The sequence below is a fragment of the Melanerpes formicivorus genome, unplaced genomic scaffold (genome assembly GCF_026170545.1).
Source record: "Melanerpes formicivorus ecotype bairdi unplaced genomic scaffold, bMelFor1.0.p_v2 SCAF_12, whole genome shotgun sequence".
Classification (NCBI taxonomy): Eukaryota; Metazoa; Chordata; class Aves; order Piciformes; family Picidae; genus Melanerpes; species Melanerpes formicivorus.
This window is the reverse complement of record NW_027142364.1, coordinates 1,312,196-1,333,723: the sequence shown is the minus strand read 5'-3', so window position 1 is coordinate 1,333,723 and position 21,528 is coordinate 1,312,196. Positions and strand designations below refer to the sequence as shown.

Below are 21,528 nucleotides of genomic sequence, written 5' to 3'. Positions count from 1 at the left end.
TGATGGCCTCTTCCTCCTGCCCTGGAGCTCCCAGTGAGGAGCAGGGTGACAGCATACCCCAGGAGCCTCCCAGACCCTGCTGTGAAGCATCAGCTTCAGCAGCTCTCTTTCCCTCCTTCTTTTTGGCCCCTCAGTAGTGCCTGTTCTAAGGTGAAGCAAACCATCTACAGCAATCTGCAGCCTTCCAATTCCAACTTGCTGTGGGACCCAGAGTTCATGCTGGATTTCCTGGAGAACCCTTCCACCCACAGCCTCAACTACTCCGTGCTGGGCAAGATCCTGAGCGAGAACGCAGCCAACCGCTACAGCTTCGTCTGCAACGCCCTGATGAGCGTCTGCATGGGGCACCAGGATGCTGCCAGGTAAGCCTGGTGGGTGCTGCATGGCTCACAGGATGTCAGGGGTTGGAAAGGACCTCCAAGGATCATCCAATCCAACCCTCCTGCCAGAGCAGGAGCATAGAATCCAGCACAGGTCACACAGGAACACATCCAGATGGGGCTGGAAAGTCTCCAGCGAAGGAGACTCCACAACCTCTCTGGGCAGCCTGCTCCAGGGCACTGTGAGCCTCCCAGTGAAGAAGTTCCTCCTCATGTTGAGGTGGAACCTCCTGTGCTGGAGTTTCCATCCATTACTCCTTGTCATAGAATCATAGTATCAGTCAGGGTTGGAAGGGACCACAAGGATCATCTAGTTCCAACCCTCCTGCCATGGGCAAGGACACCTCACACTAGATCAGCCTGGCCTCATCCAGCCTGGTCTTAAACACCTCCAGGGATGGGGCCTCAACTACCTCCTGGACAACCCATTCCAGGGCTTCACCACTCTCATCGTGAAGAACTTCCCCCTCATGTCCAGCCTGAATCTCCCCACCTCCTGTCCCCTCCCTCCTGACCCCCAGCCCTCAGATATTGATAGACATTGATCAGATCCCCTCTGTCTTCTCCTCTCCAGACCAACCAGCCCCAGGGCTCTCAGCCTCTTCTCACAAAGCAGTGCTCTAGTCCCTCAATCACAGCCCTCCCTTGGACTCTCTCCAGCAGATCCCTGTCCCTCTTGAACTGGGGAGCCCAGAGCTGGATGCAATATTCCAGGTGTGGCCTCAGCAGGGCAGAACAGAGGGAGAAGAGAACCTCCCTGGATCTGCTGAGTCCTACACTTTGTCTTCTCCCCTTTCCCTTGCTCTGAAGCAAGTAAGGAATTTCCTTTTGCCACGGAAGGAATTTGCTCTGTTTGCCACAGAGCTTTCCCTTCTTGCACTTTTATTCTGCACCTCTGTGTCAGACTGCACCACTCCATGGCACAGGAAAGTATCACAGAGCTGTCAGGGTTGGAAGGCTCAGCCAGTTCCAACCCCCCTGCCATGAGCAGAGACACCTCACACCACAGCAGGTTGCTCACAGCCACATCCAGCCTGGCTGCAAACATCTCCAGGCATGAGGCTTCCACCTGGGCACCTCCCTGGGCAACCTGTGCCAGTGTCTCACCACCCTTATGGGGAACAACTTCTTCCTCACATCAAATCTGAACCTACCCATTGCTATTGTTGTTCCACATGTTCCAGGAGCTGCAGATGTGGTGCTTTGGGACACAGTTTTAGTGGTCATGGTAGTTGGGTTATGGTTGGACTCAGTGATCGTAAAGGTCTTTTCCAGCCCTAATGATTCTGTGATTCATCAGCTCAACCTGCATCATCTATCAGCAGGAGGAACCAGCAGAAGGTCCTCACTGCCAGGCAGTTGTGAGCTTTGCCATCAGCCCCTGGGCCACGTCAGACAGCACAGCTCAGCACAACCTGAGGCTCATTAGCAGAGGGAAGGTTCTGCTTAGGTCATTTCCTCCTCGTGGTGCAACTTGGTGTTTCATTTACTGACTGTGTCATTTGTTCATTCTGGATTTCATCTTCAGGTAGCCTTCCCCAGAACTACCTCTGTTTAAAACACTCAAGGTTTTATCTGGGTGGAAGCTGCTGGACTTGCAGCAGCTCTCAGTTATCTTTGAAGAGTAGCTTGGACCTCCTGGTGTCCAGCTTGAGTTGATCTCCAGAGGTTAGAGTTTGGGATGGGATCTGCACTTTAGCAGGCTGTCCAGCACTGTCTTGGTGTGGGTGTCCTCTGGCACCAGCAGGTGCTGGCTCCTGCCAGGTTCAGGTAGAGCTCTCTCTGAGCCATTCTGATGCTTCTTGGGCCTTAAGTCTTCATCTTTTTAGATGATTTCAAGGCACTGACAAGAAGTACAATGAAGAATCCTTGCAGTAAACCAACATCTCTCTCTCCCCACCTCTGCCCCTCTCCCTCCCACTCTTTTCCTTATTCCTTTCTTGCTGTCTCCTGCCCAAAGTCTGTGTAGTTCTTGTGTCCTTGTCCTTGTTGCCATTATGAAACCATCTCTGAGAAATCCAGAGCAGGTCCAGAGGAGGCCACAGCAATGCTGGCAGGGCTGGAACCCTTCTGCCGCAGGACCAGGCTGAGAGAGTTGGGGTTCTTCAGCCTTGGGGAGAGAAGGCTCCAGGGAGAGCTTTTGGTGGCCTTCCACTGCTTCAAGGCTTTGAACTGAAAGAGGAAGATTGAGATGGGACACACAGAAGGAATTCTTTGTGACAGAGGTGGTGAAACACTGGCACATGTTGCCTGGAGAGGTTGTGGATGCCCTATCCCTGGAGGTGTCCAAGGCTGGGTTGGATGTGGCTTTGAGCAACCTGATCTTGTTGAAGATGTCCCAGCCCATGGCAGAGGGGTTGGACTAAATGACCTTTGAAGACCCCTTCCAACCCAAGCCATGCTGTGTGACACAGGACATCCTTGGCAGAGCAGAGCAAGCAGAGAGGAAGCAGTTTTGTAAGAGCAACCTAGAAGAACATCTAAATGTGGCCAAACGAGTTTCATGTGGAACAGAGTTAAAATAACTTGGGCTGGGGTGAGTCAACCCCAGAGTGTTCCATAGCTCTGAGTCACCCATGCCATGGGGTGCCCTCTGTGAAGTGCAGGTCATTAATGCCCATTGATCTTGGGGCTCTCCTCCCTGCTGAAGAGCAGTGCTGGCCTGGCACCAGGGCTCTTGCCCCAAGGTCCTACTGGTGACCTGGGGAGATGTGAACATAAGGAAAAGCTTTTTCACTGTGAGGGAACTGGAGTCCTGGAGCAGGCTGCCCAGAGAATCACAGAATTGTCAGGATTGGAAGGGACCTCAAGGCTCAGCCAGTTCCAACCCCCCTGCCATGGGCAGGGACACTTCACACTACAGCAGGTTGCTCATAGCCACATCCAGCCTGGCCTTCCAAACCTCCAGGGATGAGGCTTCCACCACCTCCTTGGGCAACCTGTGCCAGTGTCTCACCACCCTCATGGGGAAGAACTTCTTCCTCACATCCATTTCTAGTTTTGCTCCATCCCCCCCAGTCCTATCACTCCCTGACACCCTCAAAAGTCCTTCCCCAGCTTTTTTGGAGCCCCCTGCAGATACTGCAAGGCCACAATAAGGTCTTCTTGGAGCCTTCTCCTCTCCAGACTGCACAACCCCAACTCTCTCAGTCTGTCGCCATGGCAGAGCAGCTCCAGCCCTCTGCTCATCCTGGTGGCCCTTCTCTGGACACCTTCCAGCACCTCCAGATCCTTCTGGCTGAGCTTTTAAGGTCCCTTCCAACCCCTAAGGTTCTGTGATTCTGTGAGATGTTCAGCACATACAGCACTGTCCTAAGGTATTTTTGCCTGGAAGAGGATGGAGCTGCTTTCACCTCAGCCTTCCTCACTTAACCATATCTCCACCTCCTCCCGCACTGGCTTTTCTCTTCTCTTCTCTTCTCTCCTAGGATCAACGACATAGCCAACCTCTGCGCGGAGCTGACCGCCTGCTGCACGCTGCTTAGCTCCGAGTGGCTGGGGGTGGTGAAAGCTCTTTGCTGCTCTTCAAACCATGTCTGGGGTTTCAATGACCTGCTCTGCAGCGTGGATGTAAGTCCAGCATCCCCTGGAGGACCTGCTGACCCTCTTTCCCGTGGCTGTGAGGTTCCCCTGTGGCACAGAACGTGGGGCACAAGTTTGGTCTTGTATCTGAGTTTTCAGCACACAGAATGAACCAGGTTGGGAAAGACCTCAGAGATCATTCAGTCCAACCTGTCACCCAACACCATCTCATCAACTAAACCATGGCACTAAGTGCCTCATTCAGGCTCTTCCTAAACACTTCCAGTGATGGAGACTCTACCACCTCCCTGGGCAGCACATTCCAAAGGCCAGTCTCTCTTTCTGGGAAGGATTTCTTCCTACCATCCAACCTAAACCTCCCCTGGCTCAGCTTGAGACTGTGTCCTCTTGTTCTGGTGCTGGTTGATCAGTGCTGGGATGCTCCCTCCCTAGAGATCTTCAAGACCAGGATGGAGGAGGCCTTGAGCAGCTCCTGGTCTGTTGGAAAGTATCCCTGCCCACGGCAGGAGGGCTGGAACTAGATGATCAACCCAATCCATTCTGTGGTTCTGTGACTCTCTGCTGAGCTGAGTTATGAGCTGTCAGTGCCTGCCATAAAATGTGTGAGAAATGGACTAAAATGCAGAGACACATGCTTGTGTGTAACGTTAGGCTCTTAATTCTTCATTGATTGCCAGTGCACACAGCACTGTCAGGGCTGCTGAGTGAAGCCTGGCCCTGTCTTCTTCCCCAGGTTAGTGACCTATCCTTCCACGACTCCCTGGCCACCTTCGTCGCCATCCTGATCGCCCGGCAGTGCTTCTCCCTGGAGGATGTGGTCCAGCATGTGGCACTGCCTTCACTTCTGGCAGCTGGTAAGAAAGCACTGAGAGCAAAATGTGACATGAAGAACTAAGGACTTCCTGAGGAGTCTCCATGGATGGAACAGCTCAGTGTGTTCTGAGCCGTACTGGGGCGTGGGATGCCACCACTGAGCATCTCAGTGTGTGTATCCCTGCAGCTGCCTATAGCAGTGATGCTGAGTTAGGCTCAGCAAACCCACACTGAGTATGAGGTGTCATGGCTGCTGAGAGGACACTGTCCCTTTGTGGCACAGCCCCACATTCTGCTCTCTGCTGTGATCTGCCCAGATTATGCATCTCCATCTGACCTCGGGCTGCCTGACGCTGACATTTACTCTCTGCCCTCATAGTCCAGCCCTGGAGTGCTGTAGCTGTGTCCTCTTTGCTGGCCACTTGACATGTTCCTTTTCACTTTCTGCTTGGATTTGGCTTTCTTACTGCTGCTTTGACTGTCAAAAGCCGTTTTCACCATGTGTTCTTCTCTGCCATTGACAAGATCTCTTGCTTACCAGAAGTCATATTGTTCTTCTCTGGGTTTGGATGACTCAAGGCTGTGAGTGCTGATTCCTGTAGATGACATTACTGTGTTCCCAGTTCAAATGGGGCTGTGAGGTAGAACATCTCCAGGCCTGCCAGTGGGACTCCTGAGGTCCTGGGCAGATGCCTCATGCCCATGTCCCATCTCCCATAGCCTGTGGAGATCCAGATGCTGAGCCTGGGGCGAGGATGACCTGCCGGCTACTCCTGCACCTCTTCAGGACACCCCAGGTCTGCCTCTTTCCCCAGGGAGCAGGTAAGTTGCTGCTGTGTGTGGTCCTTTCGTTTCAGAAAGTGAACTCAGATGGCTTTGATGGCTTCAGGGCTCGTGTGAAAATGTCACTTCTAGTTTTGCTCCATTCCCCCCAGTCCTATCACTCCTTGACACTCTAAAAAGTCCCTCCCCAGCTATCTTCTAGGCCCTCTTCAGATACTTGAAGGCCAGAGTAAGGTCTCCTCAGAGCTTTTCCCTGTCCAGAATGAGTTTGAATTCTAGAAGAGCTGCAGATCAGACCAAATGTGACCACATCACAGACTTGTCTTACAGCTCAAGTAACCACCTCAGAAAGGTAGCAGACTCATCCTCCTCAGTGTATCTTCTTCCAGCTAGAAGCAGCCCGCACTGACTTCTTTTGCTTCTGAGCTGCTGCTCCAGCATGACTGGGCAACAGGGATTCGTGTTCCTTAGTTTTGCTCCCTCTGTTAGGTAGACAGGTGAGGGAAGTCATTTTTAAATCCCTCCAATCAAGCCCAAAACACACCTCAGTGCCTCCTTGTGGGACACAGTGAAGTGGCAGACTCCTCTTTTCTGTTCCTGTGATCAGAGCCTGGTGTCAGGGCACCACAACCACATGTCCTGGGTCGTATCAGTGACTTGCTGTTGGGCTTCAGTCCCAGAGAATTCAGTTCTCACACTCCTGTGGCTGCTCTAGCTGAGGAGGATTGTGTACAAAAGGAATTTTATAAGTAACTAACTGTTTTCTGCAAGCTTGGCCCTTCTTTCCCCAGGGAAATTGTTTCCTGGGATTCGTTCCTCTTGCGATCGTCACCTCCTGGCCGCAGCTCACAACAACATGGAAGTGGGAGCTGTGTTTGCAGTCCTCAAAGCCATTTTGATGCTTGGTAAGAACCCTCAGAGTCCTGTGGGATGTTTTTCTCGTGGTGTTTGAGGAAAACAGAGAAACACAGAATTATTTGGGCTGGAAAAGACCACTGAGACCATCAAGTCCAGCCTTTGACCTTACACCACCACATCAGCTAAACCATGGCCAGCAAGTGCCACATCCAAGCTTTTCTTAAACACCTCCACCACCTCCCTGGGCAGTCCATCCCAGGGCCTAATCAACCTCTCTGTGAAGAAGTGCTTCCTAATATCCAGCCTAAACCTCCCCTGGCACAGCTTCATGCCATGCCCTCTTGTGCTGTCACAGGCTGCCTAGGAGCAGAGCCTGAACCCCACCTGACTACAGCTTCCTTTTAGGGAGTTGTAGAGAGTGCTAAGGTCCCCTCTAAGTCCACAGAGATTAAGCTAATACCCTTCCCTGGGAAAGGAAAACGCTGATGACAGGAATGAAATGTGGATGCTGCCCATGCTTCCATGAGCAGCATCATCTCCCCACAGGTCAGACTTCTCCCCAGCTTTGAGGCTGTTCTGCATTGTCCCCAAAGCACTTCTCCTGGCTTCTGTGGTCAGCCCTGTTGGTTTTGGGTAGGTGGTGGTTGGAGTGCTGTGCTGGTGCCTTGCAGAGAGGAGGTGCTCAGCCCTGTTTGCCAGGCTCCTTTAGTGTGCTCTGCCTGCTTCCAGTCTCAGGAGGATCTGTCTCTGTCAGCAAGCCCATAGCAAGCTGGGCTAAGGGCCCACTGCTCAGAACTTGTCTCTTGAGCTGTGGGGTGTTAATAAATCAGAGAGACTTGGGAAAGGGACATCTGAGAAGAGTGAGTACCCTGACCCTTCCTCATCTGCCAAAGCAGTTACACACTCACAGACCTTCTGTGGAGCAGATCTGTGGAGGAGGTAGTGGCTTCATTTGTGTTGGAGTTGCACAAAGCTTTTCCTCCTGCAACAGACATTAAGAAGATGCTGTGCCAAACGAGGTGGGTGGCCAACACTTGGAAGGTGATGATTTGCAGGGCCAGTCACTTGCTACCCTTTTGGTTGTGACCACCTCCTGCTTCACTCCTCAGCTGTGGCCTCCAAAGATGTTCTTTGGCAGGTAGAGTTGAGTAGAATAGGAGTGGAGTGAAGTAGAATAGGAGTGGAGTGAAGTAGAATAGAATAGAATTAACCAGGTTGGAAAAAACCTTGGGGATCATCCAGTCCAACCTACCACCCAGCACCATCTGATCAACTAAACCATGGCACCAAGTGCCTCATCCAGTCTCTTCTTAAACACCTCCAGGGATGGTGACTCCACCACCTCCCTGGGCAGCACATTCCAATGGCCAGTCTCTCTTTCTGGGAAGAACTTCCTCCTAACATCCAACCTAAGAGGCTCAGGTAGAAGTTCACCTCCTGCTTCTGTGCTTCTGACCTACAGGCGATGCTGAAATTGGCAGCAATAGCGTTGGCTCCTCGAAGGGTGAAGACTTCCCTGTGAGAGGCTTGTTAGGTGAGCTGCATGAGGAGGAGATGTGGGGTTCCTCTCAGCCTCTGAAGCCCTGTGGAAAAGCTGTTCCCATCGAAAGTGCCAGTCTGAGCGAGTACGCTCGCTATGTGCTGAGAACCATCTGCCAGCAGGTAAGCTCTGGAGCTGCTTCTCTGCCTGCCTTGGAGAGGCTAAGTTAACGCAGCGCAGTGTGTGAGTGATGGCTGAGGGGTCCTGGGCAATTTGTGCACAGTAGTAGGTTACTGGGAGGCCAAACCTGCTTTATTTAGTTATTAGCATCAACCTGCACTCTGATTTGAGCTGTTTTTCCTACCTGGATCTCAAGCACTTTGAGAGGACACCAGGAGCACTCCATCAGCTGCCTGCTCAAAGTGCTTTGGCAGCAGCATTGGTTTTATTGCAGAGTTGAATTTGCTGAGGGACTTTCCAGAGTGTCAGGGAGTGATAGGACTGGGGGGAATGGAGCAAAACTAGAAGTGAGTAGATTCACACTGGATGTGAGGAAGAAGTTGTTCCCCATGAGGGTGGTGAGAGCCTGGCACAGGTTGCCCAGGGAGGTGGTGGAAGCCTCATCCCTGGAGGTGTTTGCAGCCAGGCTGGATGTGGCTGTGAGCAACCTGCTGTAGTGTGAGGTGTCCCTGGCCATGGCAGGGGGCTTGGAACTGGCTGAGCCTTGAGGTCCCTTCCAACCCTGACAATTCTGTGATTCTATGAATTCAAGGTACAGAAGGAATGAATTTGGGAAGGCCTGTTAACAGCCTTGCACTGGCAGGTGGCACTGAAGGGCAGAAGGCCTTCCTCATCTCACCTGCTGCACAGTCACCATAGTTCACCTCAGGTTTTGCATATGGAAAAACCACTTCTGTGTTCAGCTTACCAGCAGTGACTGTTGCCCTGCTGCTGGCTGAGTCTGTTGTCTGGTCACTTGCAGGAGTGGGTGGGAGAGCACTGTTTGAAGGAACCTGAGAGGCTCTGCACGGACAAAGACCTGATTTTGGATCCTGTTCTTTCCAACAAGCAAGCACAGAAACTCCTCCAGCTTATCTGCTATCCTCATGGCATTAAAGAGTGCTCCGAGGGTGACAACCCTCAGAGGCAGCACATCAAACGCATACTTCAGGTAATGCAGTGGGGAAGGGGTGGAAAAAACTGCCCGTGGTGCTCTGGCTCTTAACCTGCCGGTCAGCAGCACCACCAAGTGACCTCGACAGGCAGTTCTTGCTGCCATCGACCTTTGGCTGCTTCCTTACAGGCTGTGTGTGCTCAGGACTCCCAGGCTGTATGTGGATGTTTGTAGTGTGGCTTCTGGTGTCATAGAATCATAGAATCATAGAATCACAGAATCAATAAGGTTGGAAAAGACCTCAGAGATCATCAAGTCCAACCTATTACCAATACCTAACACCTCCTGACAACTAAACCATGGCTCCAAGTGCCACATCCAAGCCTTTTTTGAACCCCTTCAGGGATGGTGACTCCACCACCTCCCTGGGCAGCACATTCCCATGGCCAATTACTCTTTCTGGGAAGAACTTTCTCCTTACCTTGAGCCTAAACTTCCTCTGGCACAGCTTGAGACTCTTGTTCTGGTGCTAGCTGCCTGGGAGAAGAGACCAACCCCCTCCTGCTACAACCGCCCTTCAGGTAGTTGTAGAGGTCTCCCCTGAGGCAATAAGGTCTCCCCTGAGCCTCCTCTTCAGGCTAAACACCCCCAGCTCCCTCAGCCTCTCCTCAATCAGACTTTCCCTCCAGCCCCTTCCTCAGTCTGGTTGCTCTCCTCTGGACCTGCTCTGGCATCTCAAGATGTCTCTTGAAGTGAGGGCCCCAGGTAGAATCATAGAATGGTCCAGGCCAGAAGGAACCTCCAAAGGTCATGCAGTCCAACCCCCTCTGCAGTCAGCAGGGACATCCCCAACTAGATCAGGTTGCTCAGAGCCCTGTCCAGCCTCACCTTGAATATCTCTGGGGAAGAAGCCTCAACCACCTTCTTGGGCAACCTGTTCCAGTGTTCCACCATCCTCATGGTGCAGAACTCATTCCTAACATCCAATCTAAATCTGCTCTGCTCTAGTTTGAAGCCAGGGTCCCTGGTCCTGTTCCTGCAGGCCTCTGCAAAGAGTCTCTCTCCAGCCTTCTTGTAGCCCCCTTCAGGCACTGGCAGGCTGCTATTGGGTCTCCCTGGAGCCTTCTCTAGGCTGAACACCCCCAGCTCCCTCAGCCTGTCCTCATAGTAGAGGTGCTCCAGCCCCCTGATCATTTTGGTGGCCCTCCTCTGGACCTGCTTCATCAGGTCCATGTCCTTCCTATACTGAGGGTGTCAGACCTGTACATAGTACCCCAGCCTGCACACAGAAGATGAGGCTCTTGTGTGGAACATGCATCAGTTAGGAGACTGGGGGTCATTTATGCATCAGTTAGGAGACTGGGGGTTGGTTTCTGTATCAGTTAGGAGACTTGGGGAGTTGGTTTATGCATTAGTTAGGAGACTGGGGGTCGTTTATGCATCAGTTAGGAGACTGGGGGTCGTTTATACATCAGTTAGGAGACTGGGGGTCGTTTATACATCAGTTAGGAGACTGGGGGTCGTTTATGCATCAGTTAGGAGATAGGGAGTTCGTTTATGCATCAGTTAGGAGATGGGGAGTTGGTTTATGCATCAGTTAGGAGACTGAGGGTGGGTTTATGCATCAGTTAGGAGACTGGGGGTCATTTATGCATCAGTTAGGAGACTGGGGGTCGTTTATGCATCAGTTAGGAGACTGGGGGTCATTTATGCATCAGTTAGGAGACTGGGGGTCGTTTATGCATCAGTTAGGAGACTGGGGGTCATTTATGCATCAGTTAGGAGACTGGGGGTCATTTATGCATCAGTTAGGAGACTGGGGGTCATTTATGCATCAGTTAGGAGACTGGGGGTCGTTTATGCATCATTTAGGAGACTGGGGGTCATTTATGCATCAGTTAGGAGACTGGGGGTCATTTATGTATCAGTTAGGAGACTGGGGGTCATTTATGCATCAGTTAGGAGACTGGGGGTTGGTTTCTGTATCAGTTAGGAGACTTGGGGAGTTGGTTTATGCATCAGTTAGGAGACTGGGGGTCATTTATGTATCAGTTAGGAGACTGGGGGTCATTTATGTATCAGTTAGGAGACTGGGGGTCATTTATGCATCAGTTAGGAGACTGGGGGTCGTTTATGCATCAGTTAGGAGATGGGGAGTTGGTTTATGCATCAGTTAGGAGACTGGGGGTGGGTTTATGCATCAGTTAGGAGACTGGGGGTTGTTGTTTGTTTTTCCTTTCACCCCTGTGAAGTGCTGACCCTTGTGTTTGTCCTGTGTAACCCTTCCCCAGAACTTAGACCAGTGGACTCTCCGTCAGTCCTGGCTGGAGCTGCAGCTGATGCTCAAACAGTGCACGAAGGAGCCTGTGAGTACTTCCCTTTGCAAACTCTTCTTGCCTGAGACACTGAATGCAAAAACCAAAACAAAAAAGGCAAAAAAAAAAAAAATGAAGACAAAGTCTGTTAAATGTTGACATAGTTGGTGAGGCACCATGCCACGAATGTGCTAGTGTACTTATGTTTTGCTGTAGGGTTCTGGGGCTGTGGCTGAAATGAACAGCTTGTTGGATAATATTGCAAAGGCGACAATAGAGGTGTTTCAGCACTCCGCTGCTCTAAACAATAACTCTTCTAACTCTGGTATAGGCCTCTGCAGCCCAAACTCTCTTGGAAATGCTGACACAAGTAATACAAGACAGAATGGTAAAAAGACATTCCTAAGGTATTCTTTATTGTGTTTTGTTTGGTTTGGTTTTATTCTATTTTATTTTGTTTGATTCTGTTTCCTTTTTATCCTATTCTGCTTCCTTTTATCCTATTCTGTTTCCTTTTTATCCTATTCTGCTTCCTTTTATCCTATTCTGCTTCCTTTTATCCTATTCTGCTTCCTTTTATCCTATTCTGTTTCCTTTTTATCCTATTCTGCTTCCTTTTATCCTATTCTGCTTCCTTTTATCCTATTCTGTTTCCTTTTTATCCTATTCTGTTTCCTTTTTATCCTATTCTGTTTCCTTTTATCCTATTCTGCTTTCTTTTATCCTATTCTGTTTCCTTTTTATCCTATTCTGTTTCCTTTTTATCCTATTCTGCTTCCTTTTATCCTATTCTGCTTCCTTTTATCCTATTCTGTTTCCTTTTTATCCTATTCTGTTTCCTTTTTATCCTATTCTGTTTCCTTTTTATCCTATTCTGCTTTCTTTTATCCTATTCTGTTTCCTTTTTATCCTATTCTGCTTCCTTTTTATCCTATTCTGCTTCCTTTTATCCTATTCTGCTTCCTTTTATCCTATCCTGCTTTCTTTTATCCTATCCTACCCTACTCTGTCCTACCCTACTCTGTCCTGTCCTATCCTATCCTATCCTATCCTATCCTATCCTATCCTATCCTATCCTATCCTATCCTATCCTATCCTATCCTATCCTATCCTATCCTATCCTATCCTATCCTTATCCTATCCTATCCTATCCTATCCTATTTTGGTGACACCTTTTAAATCCTAATCCTTTTAGCCAATTCTATGCCTAGAGGTTGTTTTGGGTGTTGGGTTTCCCGCCCCCCACTTGCAAGAGGAGCATACAGAAATGAATCACCTGAAGGTTACTTCTCTTGATTCACTGCTGGAATTTCTTCTGGCAACCAGAAGTTGTGGCTTGTTCAGGCCACACTGCTTACCCCAGGAGGCTTTGGCCTCAGCTGCTCTGACCAAGGGCAGTGCAAGGCTTACAAGAGCTGGGGGCTGGCTGCAGCAGTGCATGGGGGGGGTTTGGCTGATGGAAGTTTCTTCTGCTTCCAGCTCCTCTGAGCGCCGAGGAGTGTGGCTGGTGGCTCCCTTGATTGCCAAGCTGCCTACCTCTGTCCAAGGCAGGGTCTTGAAAGCTGCAGGGGAGGAGCTGGAGAAAGGCCAGCATTTGGGTTCCTCCTCTAAGAAGGAAAGAGACAGACAGAAGCAAAAAAGGTATGAGTCCAGCAGGTCCCCGAGCACAGAGCCGAGAGGTGGTTTGGAAGGAGGAGTTGAGTGAGGAGCTGGATTTTGGCTTCACCCAAACCTCACTGGTTTGCTTTTGGGGAGCAATAAGTGATGCAACCCAAACAGGCTTCAGTGCCTTTTAGTTTGAATTAAAAACCCAACATTAGTTTCAAAGGCAGAAGTGTGAAAGCTTTGTAACACAGCTTCTACCCTTGCAGCATGGCGGTGGGAAATGAGAGAGATTTAAATGAACACTTGGAGTGCTTGTCTCTTCCCTTCTCTGGCCACTTCTCTTGCCAGGGAGATCCCCTAACTGTCACCAAATGTCATTTAATTCCTGTTGGGAATTAGGCTTAAGCTCCTCTTCAACTCCCCAAGCACATGAGGATATTTAGTGACTGGATGGTGATTGCCTTCCCTTCAGCAGAATGTTCTTCCCCAGTGCCTGGGGTTTTGGTGCTTGATCTTGGAGTTATGACAGCAGTGACTTGGGACACCACACACCCAGCAAATAACCACTGCAGAGAACACAGTTTTCAAGGAGCCTACCTGCCTGAAGCTGCAGTAATCTTTGCATGAGCTGTGACTCAAATCCCTTTGCTAACTTCTCTTCTGCTTCACATGTCCTTCATTTTCATTTTTTCCTTCACTTTGTCTTAATTTGATATTTATAAGGGAAACAGATTGCTCTAAACAAGATGAATTACCCAGAGGGGAAGCCTTTGCATTGCTGTGGCCTCTCTCCTCCAACCAGCTAAGGCTGTGGCTCAGTTTACTGAGCCCTGCTAGAATTTGAGTGCAATTCAGGCAGCTGTCACTCAGTGCTTCTAGGGCAAACTGAATTGGGATTCATTTCAGACCACTCACAGGGATTTGAACCTTCAGCTGCCTAATCTCCACTGAAATTATATCCCTGGTTGATCAAAGCAGCCGTAAAATGATGTGCTCTGTTCCTGAGTCAGGCCTTAAGGGTGCAGGTCATACACTGCCCAGAGCAAGGAGGGTTCCCAGCGCTGGTGTGCATAATGTGTGCGTTTACACTGGCTGCTGCTCTGCCCTCTGATGTGCTTCTAATTCCCCTGGCAAGGCTTTAATTTACTGAACCCAGACACAGACACAGACGTGGGCACTGCCCCTGCCAGGAAAAAGGGGCAGACAAAACAAGGAAGGGAGCGAGGATGGATGGGAAGTATCAAAATAACCTCACTAATTGCCTTCTGCTTGCCTCTCTTGAAGCATGTCTCTCTTGAGCCAGCAGCCTTTCCTCTCCCTGGTACTCACTTGCCTTAAGGGACAGGATGAGCAGCGGGAAGGGCTCCTAACATCCCTGCAGAACCAAGTGAATCAGGTAAAACTAGCACAGAGCCACCAGCACCCTGTGTGTCAGCAGGCTGAGGTGTGTGCCGCCGGGCACGTGGCAGTGTGTGCCCAAAGGAGCAGTGCCAGGCAAGCAGGCAGCATGGGGAAGTGTCTGTTCCTCTCTGAGAGCAGAGACATCTCCTTTTCTAAAAGTGTTGTAGAGAAGCACAGCCACAGAGTCACAGATTGCACTGGGTTGGAAGGGACCCTCAGAGATCACTTTGTCCAACCCCCCTGCAGTCAGCTAGATCAGGCTGCCCAGGGCCACATCGAGTCTGGTCTGAAATGTCTCCAGGGATGGTGAGACACTGGAGCAGGTTGCCCAGGGAGGTGGTAGAAGTCTCATCCCTGGAGGTTTCGAAGGCCAGGCTGGATGTGGCTGTAAGCAACCTGCTGTAGTGTGAGGTGTCCCTGCCCATGGCAGGGGGGTTGGAAGTGGCTGAGCCTTGAGGTCCCTTCCAACCCTGTCAATTCTCTGGGGCCTCAACCACAACCCTGGACAACCTGTTCCAGTGTTGTCCCACTCTCACCTGAGTCTGATTCCAGTTCTTTCCAGTCAAAGCAATGAAAGGTGCTTGTCCTGAGGGGAGCAGTCTTAGCAGTCTTCTCAGCCTCTAGCTTGATCAGAAGAAGCTTTGCTAAGTTTGGAACTTCCCCTCTTTGAGATAAGCCCTCCACCTCCTCCAGCTGGTGCAGATGAAGAGGGTTTTGTAGTTCAAAAACCTGTGTTACTAGTCCCAAACTGGCCCATTGCCCACAGCTCTTCCTTTGGCTTACTCACACCCTCTGCTGCTCTGCTCTAGACTGCCTGCTCCCACCTGGCTCATGCTCTGCCCTCCAACAGCTCCTGGAGGCTGTCTTTAAAATTAATATCCCCAGTGGCCCATGTAGAGGGTGCTTGTGGCCTGCTTTCTGTCTCTAGTTTCTGTGAGTTGCTCTGACAGTCAACATTCATAGAATCACAGAATCCCAGGTTGGAAAGGACTTAAAAGATCATCTGGTCCAACCTTTCTGGGCAGAAGATCGATACCTGTATGGCTGCTGTGTTGTCCTAGAGCCTCTCAGTTCAGGTCCAGGCTATGTCAGAGCTCCACATCCTGGTTATATTCATTCCTTGGATGTTTGTTTTCAACCCTGGAGTTACTGCCACTTGGGCTTTCCTTTTGCTGTCTGGGTTCTCCCCTGGAATGTGGCTGGTTCCCTCAGGGTCTGGTCATCAATGTGCCCTTGCAGCTTAGAAAGCCAATCACATCCTGGGATGCATCAAGAGAAGCACAGCCAGCAGGGCCAGGAAGGGGATTTTCCCTCTCTACTCCACTCTGGTGAGACCCCACCTGGAGGTCTGTGTCCAGTTTTGGAGTCTCTATTCCAGGAAGGCTCTGGAGGTGCTGGAAGGTGTCCAGAGAAGGGCCATGAGGATGAGCAGAGGGCTGGAGCTGCTCTGCTGTGAGGACAAACTGAGGGAGTTGGGGTTGTGCAGTCTGGAGAGGAGAAGGCTCCCAGGAGACCTCATTGTGGCCTTCCAGTATCTGCAGGGGGCTCCAAGAAAGCTGGGGAGGGACTTTTGAGGGTGTCGGGGAGTGATAGGACTTGGGGGAATGGATCCAAGCTAGAGGAGAAGAGATTTAGATTAGATGTGAGAGAAAAGTTGTTCCCCATGAGGGTGGTGAGAGCCTGGCACAGGTTGCCCAGGGAGGTGGTGGAAGCCTCATCCCTGGAGGCTTTTAAGGCCGGGCTGGATGTGGCTGTGAGCAACCTGCTGTGGTATGAGGTGTCCCAGCCCATGGCTGGGGGTTGGAAGTGGCTGATCCTTGAGGTCCCTTCCAACCCTGACAATTCTGTGATTCTGTGATCTCTCATCCCGAGATCCCACCAGATCCTCTTGGGAAGATGCATCCAGTGCAAGAGATGTCTTCACTTAACCTGTGGTGAGCAGTCAAACAGGGTGCTTGCAACAGCATTTCTAATAACATGCATAATGCAGCTGCTTATTTTCTTTCCACTACAGCAGGAAGATCTGCTCCCACAGCTGCCAGCAGAGCAGCAGCTCTTTACAGTTATTATTTTGCCCCTGCTAGTTTGCTTGATCTGCTCTTAGACAAGAGGATCAAAAGGTTCATGACCTTTTGTGACCCCTTATAGATAATGATCACAAATACTTTAACTATAAAAGGCAGAACATTGCTTTGCAGGAAGAAGTCCACCTTAATCCAATGCTTTTCCACAGATCCTTAGTAACTGGCGGGAAGAGCGGTGCCAGGACGATGTTAAAGCCAGGCAGATGATGCATGAAGCCCTACAGCTGCGCCTGAACTTGGTAAGAAGAACCTGGGTGGTTGTCCTGATGTCACAGAAAGATGTGGCAGGTACTCTGGAGGGGAGCCAGGGGACTTGAACATGTCCAGAGAAGGGCGGCAAGGCTGGGGAGGGGTCTGGAGCACAGCCCTATGAGGAGAGGCTGAGGGAGCTGGGGTTGCTTAGCCTGGAGAAGAGGAGGCTCAGGGGAGACCTTCTTGCTCTCTCCAACTCTCTGAAGGGAGGTTGTAGCCAGGTGGGGGTTGGTCTCTTCTCCCAGGCACCCAGCACCAGAACAAGAGGACACAGTCTCAAGCTGTGTCAGGGAAGGTTTAGGCTAAAGATGAGGAGAAAGTTCTTCCCAGCAAGAGAGATTGGCCATTGGAATGTGCTTCCTGGGGAGGTGGTGGAGTCACCATCCCTGGAGGTGCACAAGAAAGGCTTGGATGTGGCACTTGGAGCCATGGTTTATTTGTCAGGAGATGTTAGGTATTAGGTAATATGTTGGACTTCATGATCTCTGAGGTCTTTTCCAACCCTATTGATTCTATGATTCTATGCAAGTACTTTAGTGTCAGCAGCCCAGGCTGGCAGTCAGCACCTGCACGTGCAGGGTGTTATGCCCAAGGAGGCCTGTGCCAAGCTGTGCTCTTTGCCCTTTGCTTTGCAGGTGGGGGGCATGTTTGATACCGTGCAGAGGAGCAGCCAGTGGACCACTGACTGGGCACTCCTGCTCCTCCAGATCATCACTTCAGGAACTGTGGACATACAGACCAACAAGTACGTCTGCGCCGCTCCATTGCTGCTGCTTTGCACCTAGGGGTGCCTGGACTTTAGCCTCGTGCTTTCCTTACCCTTGTCCTACTACTGCTTGAATGCAGCTTTCATGCTTAATGCAGGGCATGGCTGGGGAGTACCTTGGTTATGGGAAGCACTGGAGCCACCGTGTTGACACTTGTCCATAACAACCACCTCCCTGAGCACCTTCCCAACTTGTGTGCTCTGGTCCCTAGTGACTGTTTGCAGCAGTCTCAAGCTGTGCCAGGGGAGGTTTAGGCTGGATGTTAGGAAGAAATTCTTGCCATAAAGAGAGATTTGCCATGGGAATGTGCTGCCCAGGGAGGTGGTGGAGTCACCATCACTGGAGGTGTTTAAGAGGAGCCTGGATGAGGCACTTGGTGCCATGGTTTGGTTGATCAGATGGTGTTGGGTGCTAGGTTGGACTGGATGATCTCAAAGTTTTTTTCCAACCTCCTTTGTCCTGTCCTGTCCTACCCTACCCTACCCTACCCTACCCTATCCCATCCCATCCCCTCCCCCTGTCCCTGGGTCTCAGCAGGGGTTGTTCCTCAGGGTAACTCTTGTCTTTGCTCCCAGTGAGCTGTTCACCACCGTGCTGGACATGCTGGGGGTCCTCATCAACGGGACGCTGGCCTCGGACTTGTCCAACGCTTCCCAGGGAGGGCCTGAGGAAAACAAAAGAGCTTACATGAACCTGGTGAAAAAACTAAAGGTAAGTGTGGTGGCTGTTGAGTGTCAACGTTCTCCTGAGTGCCCTCCTTTGCATCCCATCGTTTCCAGCGCCTGGGAAAAGAGGAGAGGCTGAAACAGCACCAGTGGTAACAAGGAGGGAAAGAAGAAAGCAGCAGTGGAGGAATGTGGGGGTGGGAGGACAGACCTCCACCTGTTATAATGAATTAAAATCAGTGATTGTGGTGGCTTGGAATTACCTCCCCAACATAAAACTGCCAGAGCAGCTCAGTTGAAAGCAGATGAAGCTAGCAGTCAGACCAGTGGGATTATTTAGACCTTAGCATGATTTTGCCTTTCCCATCCAATGGTAATTTATTTACCTCCCACCGCTTTCTGTTCAAGATCTGGGGGAAGTTTCCCTAGACAGGGCCTAAACCTGCCACATTGCATTAAGATTAATCTTGCTCTGCAAGACACTTCAGTCGATTCTCTTCCTCTTTGAGACTCTGAGTTGGTGTTGGGTATTTTCCACCTTCTGCTTAAACAAGAGAAGCAAAACATAACTTAGCGTCGTTAGAAAAGAGGAGAGGAAAAGAAACTGCTGAGCTTGCAGTGAGTGGAGGGAGAGCAGAAGGAGCTGTTCCAGCAGGGGGAGCAGAAGGAGCTCTTCCATCCGAGAGGGTCATGCCCTGCTGCTGGGAGCACGGCGGTGGTCTCCTCCCTCCCCTGCCCTCCCCTTGCCGTCTGACTCCCTGCTGTTTGCCCTGCAGAAGGAGCTGGGGGACAAGCGGTCGGAGAGCATCGACAGGGTGCGGCAGCTGCTGCCCCTGCCCAAGCAGACCTGCGACATCATCGCCTGCGAGCCTATGGGCTCCCTGATCGACACCAAGGGCAACAAGATCGCAGGCTTCGACTCCATTGACAAGAAACAGGCAAGAAATTGACAAGGAGCAATGGCATCCTGGCCTGCACCAGGAATAGTGTGGCCAGCAGGAGCAGGGAGGTCATTGTGCCCCTGTACTCTGCTTTGGTTAGGTCACACCTTGAGTCCTGTGTCCAGTTCTGGGCCCCTCAATACAAGAAGGATGTTGAGATGCTGGAAGGTGTCCAGAGAAGGGCAACAAAGCTGAGGAGGGGTCTGGAGCACAGCCCTGTGAGGAGAGGCTGAGGGAGCTGGGGTTGCTTAGCCTGGAGAAGAGGAGGCTCAGGGGAGACCTTCTTGCTCTCTCCAAGTCCCTGAAGGGAGGTTGTAGCCAGGTGGGGGTTGGTGTCTTCTCCCAGGCACCCAGCACCAGAACAAGAGGACACAGTCTCAAGCTGTGCCAGGGGAAGTTTAGGCTGGATGTTAGGAAGAAATTCTTCCCAGAAAGAGAGATTGGCCATTGGGCTGTGCTGCCCAGGGGGGTGGTGGGGTCACCATCACTGGAGGTGTTTAAGAGGAGACTGGATGAGGCACTTGGTTTAGCTGATCAGATGGTATTGGGTGATAGGTTGGACTGGATGATCACCAAGGTCTTTTCCAACCTGGTTAAATCTGTAATTCTGTAGATGCAAACCCTCTGTTAAACCCCAGCTGGAGGGCTCTGAGCAGCTTTGTGGGGCTTGGCCCACGCCCTGGCGTCACTGTCCCTGCAGCAGCGCCTGCAGCAGTTCCACCCAGCCCTGCCTGGCAAGTGCCCTCTCACTGGGACTTGCAGATAGTCTCACAGGTCACAGACTGGTTTGGGTGGGAAGGAACCTTTCAGGCTCATCTAGCCCAGTACCCTGCATTCAGCAGGGACGTCTGCAGCTAGAACAGATTGTTCAGAGCTGCAGGTGCTCCATCCCTGCAGTGTTTCCAGGGATAGAGCATCTCCCACCTCTCTGGGCAACCTGGGCCAGGGTCTCCCCACCCTCAGTGTAAGAGATGTCATCCTTCCATCTAAAACTCCCCTCTTTTAGTTTTAAACCACCACCCCTTGTCCTGTCACAACAAGTCCCCTTAGATGATCTCTAAGGTCTCTTCCAGCCTAGGCTGTTCTGTCTGTGATAATTACTTCAGTAGCAGCAGGATAGAGGTTCAAATCCCACAGGATGCATTTGGTACCCTTTGTGGAGGGGAAGAAAGCCCTCACTGGGTTGGTTATTTTCAGACTCAGATAACTCTGCCCAAAAGCAAGCTGTCAGCTCCAGCCTTCAGCTTTCTTCAGGTACTCACTGCACTTTTCTTCTGAAACAGGGCCTTCAGGTTTCCACAAAACAAAAGGTGTCCCCTTGGGATTTATTTGAAGGTCACAAAAATCCTGCTCCTCTCTCCTGGGGCTGGTTTGGTACCGTTCGTGTCGACAGGAAGGTGATCAAGTACGAGGAGCAGCAGCACCTCCTCCTCTACCACACACACCCCAAGCCCAAGCCAAGGAGTTACTACCTCGAGCCCTTGCCCCTTCCTCCAGAGGAGGAGGAGGAGGAAGAAGAGCCCACCACACCTGTCTCTCAGGAACCAGAAAGGAAGTTAGGAGAGCTCTCTGACCAGGGCAAACACACTGCTGATGATGAGAAGAAGACAAAGGGCAGGAAGCGGAAGTCAAAGGCAAGCTCCAGGGCTGATGTAAGTAGCTGGTGCCCCAAACAGCACTGGGAATACCTCACTGAAGTGCCTGATGGTGTGTGGTGCCTCTCAGCTGGACACCAGCCTGAAAGAGGCTCTTGTGCATTGCTGAACTGTTGTGCAGTTTGTTCTGGTCTCTGAGATGCCTTCCCTTTTGGTTTTTATTGGGTTTTGGGGTGTGAGTTGAGGAAGTGCTTAAAGCAAGGGTTTGAAACTTGTTCCTGCCATGACCCAAATCATGAGCTGTGTTTCCAGCAACAGTCACAGGATGTTAGGGGTTGGAAGGGACCTCTAAAGTGCATCAAGTCCAAAGACTCTGCCAGAGCAGGACCATAGAACCCAGCACAGGTTGCACAGGAACACATCCAGATGGGGCTGGAAAGTCTCCAGAGAAGGAGACTTTGTGCAATTAGGGTCCTCTTCACACTGCTACCCATGTGGGCATGTGTGTGGTAGATGTGGTTGTCCCCTGTCAGTAGCCAGCTGTTTTGCCCACGTGTTGCATTCTCAGCTGTGCTTTTCAGATCATTTTCTGCCCTTCCTGATGTAACAACAAGTGACAGGACAAAAGGAAATGGCCTTAAGCTGCCCCAGGGGAAGTTTAGGTTGGACAGAATAAACTTCTTCACTGAAAGGGTTCTCAAAGGCTGGCCAGGGAGATGGCTGAATCCCCATCCCTGCAGGTGTTTCAGAGAGGCAGAGGTGTGGTGCTGAGGGACATGGTTTAGCCCTAGGCTTGGTTGAGTTAGAGAATGGTTGGACTGGATGATCTTAAAGGTCCTTTCCAACCCAAGTGATGCCATGGTCCTATGTTTCAGTTAAATTCTTCCTGTTACATACACTGCTAGAGGAAGCTGTTCCTGTGCTCTCCCTAG

General features: G+C 51.0%; 1 protein-coding gene across 1 annotated transcript in view; it reads left to right on the top strand.

Annotated features, from left to right (window-relative positions):
* MED12L (mediator complex subunit 12L) overlaps positions 1 to 21,528 on the top strand; it is a 146,472-nt gene that overhangs the window by 116,711 nt on the left and 8,233 nt on the right. The window contains exons 21-36 of the mRNA XM_068144913.1: positions 135 to 362; positions 3,809 to 3,950; positions 4,657 to 4,777; positions 5,457 to 5,558; positions 6,311 to 6,424; positions 7,840 to 8,039; positions 8,840 to 9,028; positions 11,263 to 11,337; positions 11,503 to 11,693; positions 12,766 to 12,927; positions 14,176 to 14,287; positions 16,526 to 16,615; positions 17,264 to 17,373; positions 17,971 to 18,106; positions 18,837 to 18,998; positions 20,285 to 20,653. Of these exons, the coding sequence (XP_068001014.1) occupies positions 135 to 362; positions 3,809 to 3,950; positions 4,657 to 4,777; positions 5,457 to 5,558; positions 6,311 to 6,424; positions 7,840 to 8,039; positions 8,840 to 9,028; positions 11,263 to 11,337; positions 11,503 to 11,693; positions 12,766 to 12,927; positions 14,176 to 14,287; positions 16,526 to 16,615; positions 17,264 to 17,373; positions 17,971 to 18,106; positions 18,837 to 18,998; positions 20,285 to 20,653 (2,503 nt within the window). The remainder of the gene's footprint in view (positions 1 to 134; positions 363 to 3,808; positions 3,951 to 4,656; positions 4,778 to 5,456; positions 5,559 to 6,310; positions 6,425 to 7,839; positions 8,040 to 8,839; positions 9,029 to 11,262; positions 11,338 to 11,502; positions 11,694 to 12,765; positions 12,928 to 14,175; positions 14,288 to 16,525; positions 16,616 to 17,263; positions 17,374 to 17,970; positions 18,107 to 18,836; positions 18,999 to 20,284; positions 20,654 to 21,528) is intronic.